The sequence below is a fragment of the Brassica napus genome, chromosome A6 (assembly GCF_020379485.1).
Source record: "Brassica napus cultivar Da-Ae chromosome A6, Da-Ae, whole genome shotgun sequence".
Lineage (NCBI taxonomy): Eukaryota > Viridiplantae > Streptophyta > Magnoliopsida > Brassicales > Brassicaceae > Brassica > Brassica napus.
In genome coordinates, this window is record NC_063439.1 from 18,266,231 (window position 1) to 18,276,021 (window position 9,791).

A 9,791-nucleotide genomic window follows, 5' to 3' on the forward strand; every position below is an offset into this window, starting at 1 on the left:
GTTTTCGCTTGTTCGTAATAACCACACACCAAATTTTCTCCTTAACTTCCACTCTCTCTCTCTATAAATGTCCACACACTACTGCCATTAATCATATGCTCACTTTCATTCTCTAAAACAGCTGTTACTTAATGATCATGTCTCTAGAGATTCAACAAATGGTGAGTTCTAGTTATCTCTCCATCTTTCAAATCCAACTAAAACTTCAGATAGTGTTGGCTAGATTTGCTATGATTATGCTAATCATGTAGGATGAAGCAAACCGGTTAAGCGTGTGGAATGGATACGTAGATTGGCGAAATAGACCAGCGTTGCGTGGCTACCATGGTGGTATGCTTGCTGCCTCATTTGTCTTGGGTAAGTCATTCTAAAACTTATATATTTGGTCATAACTCGTTAATCATAGGGTTGAATACTTTTATAACCAACCACAAATTCATTCACAACATCAATTTTGTAAGGTGTATTAATCGGGACTATATATGTTTATGTATGTCTATATTTAGTTGTGGAAGTTTTGGAGAACCTTGCGTTCTTGGCAAACGCGAGCAATCTAGTATTGTATCTGTCAACAAAGATGGGATTTTCGCCGTCAGGAGCCGCAAACGCAGTAACTGCTTTCATGGGAACGGCGTTTTTCTTGGCCCTTCTTGGTGGATTTTTAGCAGATGCTTTCTTCACCACTTTCCATATCTATCTAGTCAGCGCCGCCATCGAATTCTTGGTTAGATAACAACTACTTTTTTTGAACACATAACATCAACTACTTAAATAATTACATTAAAATTTTAAAACCTAGATTACTCTACCTAACACAAGGTCATGTGAAATGGACTTCAGCAAAGAATGTTATCAATATATTAAATGTAGATGCCCATTAAAAAGAGTAGACACTGTGAATAGCTAATCACATTATTTGTATGGTCTAGTTATACAAAATCCACTATTTTAAAATAATCTTAGATACTTGTTTGAAATTAAAATATTTTTGATCAAATCCTTAATATTAATTTTTGGAGCATACAGGGCTTATTGGTACTAACGGTCCAAGCACACGAGCACTCCACGGAGCCATGGGCTCGTGTAGTTCTCTACGTGGGTCTATACTTAGTAGCTCTCGGTGTTGGAGGTATAAAAGGCTCGTTGCCACCTCACGGAGCGGAACAGTTTGACGAAACAACACCGACTGGGAGGAGACAAAGATCCTTCTTCTTCAACTACTTCATTTTTAGCCTCTCGTGCGGTGCCTTAATAGCGGTCACGGTCGTGGTCTGGCTCGAAGACAACAAAGGCTGGTCTTATGGGTTCGGTGTTTCCACGGCCGCGATCTTGATCTCGGTTCCGGTTTTCTTGGCCGGTTCCCGCTTTTATCGCCTCAAGGTTCCTAGTGGAAGTCCCATCACGACTATGTTCAAGGTCTTAACCGCTGCTTTATACGCTACGTATAAGAAAAGAACTTCAAGAAACGTAGTTACGTGTCATACAAGAAACGAGTGCAACGACAATATTGCCAAGGGAAATGCCGAGGGAGATGGATCGTTCCTCGATGAAGCCTTGAGAGAGCGTGAATCGTTACCTGGACGGCTCCGTTGCACGGAGGAACAAGTGAAAGACGTGAAGATAGTCATCAAGACTTTACCAATTTTCATGTCGACCATTATGCTTAACTGCTGTCTAGCTCAGCTCTCGACGTTCTCCATCCAACAAGCTTCGACCATGAACACGAAGCTCGGGTCATTTACCGTCCCACCTGCGGCATTACCTGTTTTTCCAGTCGTCTTCACAATGATCTTAGCTCCAACGTACAACCACCTCCTCCTCCCTCTCGCTAGAAAAACAACCAAAACCGAAACAGGCGTAACCCATCTCCAACGCATTGGAACAGGACTCGTCCTCTCTGTAGTCGCAATGGCGGTCGCAGCCTTGGTCGAAACCAAACGCAAGCTTGTTGTTAAAGAGGTTACTTGCTGCTCAAGCAACAACGTATCTTCCTCTTACTCTTCGCCGCTTCCCATAACGTTTCTTTGGATAGCTTTGCAATATGTGTTTCTTGGATCAGCGGATCTCTTCACTTTAGCAGGTATGATGGAGTTTTTCTTCACCGAAGCTCCTTCAACGATGCGTTCCCTAGCGACCTCGCTCTCTTGGACGTCTCTTGCGATGGGATATTACTTGAGCTCTGTTCTCGTCTCGGCTGTTAATTTCGTCACGGGTTTGAACCAACACAATCCATGGCTTTTGGGGAAGAATCTGAACGAGTACCACCTCGAGAGATTTTACTGGCTCATGTGTGTGCTGAGTGGGATTAATTTCTTGCATTATCTCTTTTGGGCTAGGCGTTATGCGTACCGGTCCAACCAAAGCTAGCATGTGTATTGAGCTTGTTATATAGGGTACCTTGCTGTCTGTTAACTAGTAATCCATTATGGCTAGGGTATGGTTTCTTGGAGAAGAAGTTATCATGATGCTAGAGTAATTTTTACGGTCACGATTATAAGTTTAATTAGCATTAATCTTATATTGTCCATGGAAATGTGATTAATATATAATTATTAAGACATAATGGTAGTGTACACACACATATATATGGTTGGGAAAAAAAAGGCAGTATACATACATTTGCGACGTTTATCAATACTAGGGTACTTACTACGTAAATCTGTGAGCGTGATCTCTAATCAGCTTTGGACAAGATGAAGGATGCAGCTCCAAACTAGAGAGGGGGATTATTGTACGTAGTCTGATAAACAGCCACTACAATCATTTTGGGATAAAGGATCCAGATGGATTACTGGTAGGTGATTGCAAAATATGTAACAATAATTCTTTGATTCTTTGATTCAAATCGATCATGGGTAAGCAACTAGGCGTGCGTATAAGAATTCTATAGTCTTTATCCCAATTAAATCGATTACGTAAGCAACAAACGGTCTGCCAATAAAAGAGTTTTTATACATGTTAGATTGGCAAGTCCTCAATTAAGTAGCTCCACCCCAGTGCGTACTGGTCCAAACCAAGCTGTGCCACTTAGGGTAAAGGATGGACAGGTTGTGATGAACCTTTTTATAAAATCTTGGATAATTACTTAAGAAAATGGAAATCAAGTGCTATGATGTAACAAACAAAAAACAGCCTAACTCTTAACTTTTTTTAAAAAAATCTCTAAAATCTTTTCTGTTTATCACATATATGAGTAATATAACAGAAAAAGTTTATAAATATAAAAAAGTGAAAACAATGTCTTTGGAAAACAGATTTGAACTACAATGAACAAATGGCCAATTATTTTGTAAAGAGTCCCTGGGTTTTTCCTACAAAAAAAGAACTTAAACGGACATTAAGTGTGATATAATAAAAGATAAGGGGTAAGAACTGGAAATAGTTAAAAATACTAGCGTTTAGTCTTATCTGCCCAGTGAAATATATATTCGAGCACAGGCTGTTTCGTTATTCACAGAGCTTCTTCCCCAATAACGTTGTGTTTCATCGAAATCAAAAAGAAGACAACTTTCGGTAAAACCCTAAAATTCTCCTTTGATCTCCTTCTTTCGTTTTTGGTACTTCAAGATTCTAACTTTCTCTCGCGATTCTTCCAAGTTCGTCTGTAATCTCTGACTCCTGAGATTAGATCGATCGATAGATAGAACCAAAATCGAGAGCGATCTTAGGTTCTGGGTATAAATCAAGTTCAGTTTTTTTTGTTTTTTGTGAATAAAAAGGTTGTGTTTTTTTGTTTGTTTGTTTGTTTGGATTAGAGAGGAAATAGTGAAGAAAGATGGGGAACTTATGTTGCTGTGTACAAGTGGACCAATCAACGGTGGCGATAAAAGAAACGTTTGGGAAGTTCGAAGAGGTTCTTGAGCCTGGTTGCCATTTTCTCCCTTGGTGTCTTGGTCAGCAAGTCGCTGGTTACCTCTCTCTTAGGCTTCAGCAGTTGGATGTTCGCTGCGAGACCAAGACAAAGGTCTTCTTCATCTCTTGAAAGTTTCTTCGTATCGTATGTGCTTACTACTGATCTAGTTTCTTCTTTTGTTATTGCAGGACAATGTGTTTGTTAACGTTGTTGCATCGATTCAATACCGTGCATTGGCTAATAATGCTAATGATGCCTTCTACAAGCTTAGTAACACACGGAGCCAGATCCAAGCTTACGTCTTTGATGGTTAGTCTCTCTTTATAAAAAAACTCCATGATTTAGATGAGTGATTTGTGTTAAAGAAACTGACTTTATGTTCTTGTTTGCAGTTATCAGAGCAAGTGTCCCCAAGCTGATTCTGGATGATGTCTTTGAGCAGAAGAATGAAATTGCCAAAGCTGTTGAAGAGGAGCTCGAGAAGGTATAATACATAAATCATTCTTTCATTTTGGCTGTGCATATGTGTTATGTGGATGGATGTTTACTTTGTCTTCTCTCCCTCACTTGTAGGCGATGTCTGCTTACGGTTTTGAGATTGTCCAAACTCTCATTGTTGACATCGAGCCTGACGAACATGTCAAACGAGCCATGAACGAAATCAACGCTGGTAACAAAAACCTTCCCATCACTTCATCTATAGACTTAATTCTTCTTTCTTGAGTTTCATGACTTCTCCTTTACAGCTGCAAGGATGAGGTTGGCTGCCAACGAAAAGGCTGAGGCTGAGAAAATCCTGCAGATCAAGCGAGCTGAAGGTGAAGCCGAGGCCAAGTACCTTTCTGGTCTTGGTATCGCCCGTCAGAGGCAAGCCATCGTTGACGGGCTACGCGACAGTGTCTTGGGCTTCTCTGTGAATGTTCCCGGGACAACTGCTAAAGATGTCATGGACATGGTGCTCGTTACGCAGTACTTTGACACCATGAAGGAGATTGGTGCTAGTTCCAAATCCTCTGCTGTGTTCATTCCCCACGGACCAGGAGCGGTTCGTGATGTGGCTACTCAGATCAGAGATGGCCTCCTTCAAGGCTCGTTCGCAGACCAGTCTTGAATTAGATGGACTGATCATCATTATATGTTATCTACTAAGCTTGCTGTGTGTTGAGATCCTATGATCTTGTGCTGAGAAACTCTCATGCTTTTAGGTCCTTTTATTTTTCGTTAATATATGACGTATTTGGGTGTACAACCAAAAATCGCAATTAGTAATCAATTAATCTACATGGATTATATGTTGATCATATTCAAATTTGCGATTACATTAGATGCTACATAAAATTAATTCAACTTGTATGGAGTTGGGGAATGAAAATAGATACTAGTAAAACATATAGGGTCCGAATGGTGACCGCGGAATTGGTAATATTAGCGGGACGGAATTTAAGTGCGGTGCGGTTCGTGCGGTTTGTGGAATTTTGTAGAAAAAGAAGTACGGTTTTGGTAGAAAGGTAGTGCGGTTCTGGTGAAAATGTAGTATGATTTTGATTAAAAAAAATAATGTAAAATAATATATTAATATAATTAAAATTAAAATTTGTTTGTTTTGTGATGATGTCATATATTTTTAAAAAAAATATAAGGTAAAAAAATGTTCAATAAAAAATAAAAATAAATATTTTGTTTACTGTTAATGATGTAATTCTATTAAATACAATTCTGTATTTTTTATAAATCTGTGTGTTTAAAATTTTTATTTATAGTTGTAATGAATGAAAATATATATTACAATTTTCAATTATCCACATTTAAGTTAATATATAAAATATATAAACTTACAACATATATTATTGGTATAAAGTTATTTATTAAATATTTAGAATAATGTTTCTTAAAAAATATATAATAAATTTACAGTTTTTAAAATATTGTGATTTTTCTAGAAAGAAATTTAAAAAAATTCTTTTATGTAGAATTTTTGAAATAAAATATATTTTAGTGCTATCTTATATATATATATATATTTTAAACCGTGGGGATCCGACGACCGAGGTCAACCGACTAATCCTACGAAGCCCAAAACATCCACATATTCTTACCATTAAAGATCGAACCATGGTTTCACCGTATTGGATTTTTATTTTCCTTAAGCGCTACTGGACTACCACCATTACTATGCTATCTTATATTTCTTAGGATTTTTTGGCTTGATACTTATTTTTGTTTGGTTTTATTTTTCATTTGCGGATAAAATATCAAAATTAATTATAAATATGATATATAACAAACTTAAGCAAATTTTAATTAAATATATTAATTAAAAATTAATTAATAAATATAATTTTGGTTATATAATCATATCAATTAATACAATTCAAATTAAAATATTTGAATCACTAAAAGTAATATGAAAACTATATAAACACTGTTTGAATAATCAATAGTCATATATTAAATAAATAAAATTATGTATAGTTATCAAATTAGTAAACAGAAAATAAATATATGGATAATTGTAGTTAAAGTTATAATTACAAACTAGATTTCCACCTGCACAACTGTGCGGGTATATATTTTCACATTTATATATATAGATATTTGTTTTACATAATTATTATATATTTTAATGTTACTCACATATCTAAATGTTTGTATAATTATGCCAAATATAATAATTTTATAATTTTCATGCTGTAAATTAAAATCATCACATATATATGTTGCTTATTATATATTTGTCCTATTGAATTTGCGTTTGATTACTAAACTAAATTTTTTAATGCATGAAACAACATATATGTAAACAAAATTTGTATTTAATTTTTTATAATCATGATCCGTAGTTCAAATTGCTAAATTTTTTTAGTAATTTTTAATGTTTATTAATTTTATATAATAAATTACTGTATATTAAAAAGTTTAAGATAAAATAAATTTTTATACATGTATTATATAGTATACTAATATTAACCCGCTCTACCAACATATTATATTTTTAGCATAAATATTCAATATTTATGAAAATAAAATATGTTAACTTATTAATTTAAAATAATTTTATCATATTTTGTTCAATATAACGTTTTTATTTTAAAATGATAGATATTATTATAAAATTGATAAAATAGGATATAATTTTACTGAGAGAGAAAAGAGAGAGAAAGTAGATCTCATTGGGTTTCGGCGTGCGGCCGGCGCGTGAGCGCGCGTGCCGTCGCCGGAACCCGTTGTCTTTCAGTTTTCTTGGTCCGGCTGCGGTCTTCTCCTCGTCATCTTCGGTGACCGCCTTGTCTGAACTCTGGATCTTCACCATACGTGGTGTCTCGGTTCTTGGAGCGAAGACGCGGTTGTTCGGAGTTGTCGGTGTGGTGATGACGTTCGTAAGATGGTTGTGTTTCCGGGAGATGGAGGCTCTCACAGCTTCGTCGACGCCGGCTATAGTTACCGCGGGGTGGAAGTTTCCATTGCTTCACCGTCGTCGGCTCAAGTCCCCGGAAAGTGAAGGCTACCTCAGCTTCTCGTCGCCGGTTTCAGGTTTTTAGTTGTCGTTATTTTGGTTTGGGGTTCGTTGTTGGATCGGGTTGGTCTTGGTTAGGGTTTTAGTTCTGTTGCGGTGAAGCGTACGCCTGGTCGGAGATGCTCTCGAAGTGTGATGATGCTCTCCGACGGGTAGATGGAGTTTCGAAGAACTGAGATGGGTTCGGAGGAGGCTCGACGGTTTCGGAGCTCCGACGAAAGTAAGTTGTGGTGAGGTGATTCCGGTGGTGTTTCGAGACGGCGGCGGTCGAGTCGAGGCGGATGCGACGCGTGTCGGGCTGATGGTTGAGATGCATCCACGTGTTCCGCAGTCGGCCTCCTTGACGTGTGGGTCGAGTCGTCGTTTTCACCGGTCGCGTGTTTGGGCCTCTGGCCCGTTAAATTGTATTCGGTTGTAGTTTGTTATTTGTGGGCTTCGTTTGCCGTTTATGTATTTGGGCTGTGTAATTGTGTACTATGGGCTTGGCCCATTCTATTTATTAAAAATCTACCAGTTGGGAAAAAAAAAAAGGATATAATTTTACTTTTTTAGTAACATTTCATTACTAATTACAAAATTAGTTGAAAATATTTATATTCAATTTATGACAATTAAGATCTTATTATAATCTTTTTCAAGAGATTTGTTAGAATTTTTTTTTTAAAATTAAAAGATATAAAAGATATTATGATTAAAGTAGTTAAAAATATTATATAATTAGCATTAGTGATATACATTTAATAGAAAATTTAAATGATGGTCCAAATAAAAATATCACTCACCAAAAAATCATGATTTTTATTTTATTAGAAAACAAATTTGAAAAAAATTATAATAGAAATAAATATTTATTTCTAACAAAATCTTTAAAAATTATTAGTAAATGTATTTTTGAAATTAATTAATTTCATTTTATTTAAATTTTCGTTTATAAACCAAAACTATATTCAATTTTTATTTCTAATTATATTTTATGATAATTTAAATTAAAACTAACTAATTTTCGAAAGTAAATTTAAAAAGATTCTAGAAGATTTTAAAAAGATTTTGTTAGAAGATTTTAAATATATTCATTTGTATTTCAAATAAAAAGATAAAGATATTAAAAGATATAATAATGAACTTATGTAAAATATGATATTTTCTAGTAATGGTCCATTTTTAAAAAAATCTCACATAAATTGAAGTCATGACTTCTGTTTTAATATATAAGATGAGATATAACGTGTTAGCTTTAAAACTCTTTAGAATTAGTTTAAATATGGGATGGTTTGTTAATTTATTAGTTTATTTTAAAATAAAAGTAACGAATTAATATGTAAAAGACAAAAGTGATCTAAATTAAAAAAAAAAGAAGAAGAAGAGATTAGTTATCTAGAGTGCGTATTTGAAATACGCTGGTTATCACATGGCTTTCAAGTCAAGTGCGGTTTTGGACAGGTGTCAAGTATTCCAATGATAGTCTGAGCATTCGCGTTTTTACTTTTGATGTTGTTTAAAACCGCACATTTTTAACAAAGATTGTTGATTGGTGCTCAAAAGTGGGTTTGACAATACGCACTTTGAAATCCGCTTTTATACTGTCACCATTCGCTACCATAGTTTTTTCTTCTTCTGTCAATTAATATTTTATTAATTCAATTTTTCTAGACAAATCAAACTTTTCACGAAGAGAAGTCAAATACGAAGGCTCAGAATTGTTGTTGATCATTCATATTATCGTATATTAAAGTTTGAACATTCGTCAAAAACATTAGCATATAAATGATGTGGCCACTTTCAGATCAGAGAGGGGCTCATACGCACGTCATTAGTGCCATTTCCTTTTATTGGCAACAAGATATTGACATTGACATAGGTTATACAGGGCCTTGTAAATAGGATCAAATAATACATCTATCAAAGGAAAAAGCTTTCACATGCAGGGTACGCGTTATGTAATATGAAATAATTTTGAGACTTTAATAGTCGTAGAGATGGTGATGTATTCAACATGGTTGCACACATGCTCTACCAACTCAATAACAAACGATTATAGTTGCTAGAAGAAGGATATTCAGCTTTTTTGGATATCCGATCAGACATAGCATAGCATGAGGGTTCTTGTTTCCACTTTCATGATGGAAGAATTAAATTTACCGTCTTGACAGCTTGTCCTTCACTCAGTATTATTCGATATTTCAACCCAATATATTTCATAATTAGTTCTTTTTCCATCTTGCATTGTCAGTCTAAATACTTGTGTTAACGTACCAAATTATCATACTATTGATCATGGCATCTTAGAGATGAAGTTCATTAGACTTTAATTATTATCAGTTGACCCACACGAATGCTTTGTCCTGGTCTTACACTATCAAACCATAAACTTTATATAGTCATTCAAAGGAGGTATAAATCAGATCACCAAGCTGATAAGTATTA

General features: G+C 35.1%; 2 protein-coding genes across 3 annotated transcripts; both read left to right on the forward strand.

Moving 5' to 3' along the window:
• On the forward strand, positions 1 to 2,560 carry LOC106347849 (protein NRT1/ PTR FAMILY 4.7). The gene is made up of 4 exons (XM_048781895.1): positions 1 to 161; positions 252 to 357; positions 507 to 724; positions 1,027 to 2,560. The coding sequence occupies exons 1-4, from the start codon at positions 132 to 134 to the stop codon at positions 2,365 to 2,367; spliced, it is 1,695 nt and encodes a 564-aa protein (XP_048637852.1). The 5' UTR covers positions 1 to 131; the 3' UTR covers positions 2,368 to 2,560.
• A 773-nt stretch (positions 2,561 to 3,333) lies between these two features.
• Positions 3,334 to 5,156, forward strand: LOC106347850 (hypersensitive-induced response protein 1-like). 2 transcript variants are annotated; one of them, XM_013787460.3, is made up of 6 exons: positions 3,334 to 3,513; positions 3,756 to 3,964; positions 4,042 to 4,162; positions 4,246 to 4,337; positions 4,427 to 4,523; positions 4,600 to 5,156. In XM_013787460.3, the coding sequence occupies exons 2-6, from the start codon at positions 3,776 to 3,778 to the stop codon at positions 4,962 to 4,964; spliced, it is 864 nt and encodes a 287-aa protein (XP_013642914.2). In that variant the 5' UTR covers positions 3,334 to 3,513; positions 3,756 to 3,775; the 3' UTR covers positions 4,965 to 5,156. The 2 variants fall into 2 exon arrangements, with proteins under 2 accessions (XP_013642914.2, XP_048637853.1); XM_048781896.1 differs by lacking the exon at positions 3,334 to 3,513 and adding an exon at positions 3,562 to 3,596.
• Positions 5,157 to 9,791: the final 4,635 nt, after the last annotated feature.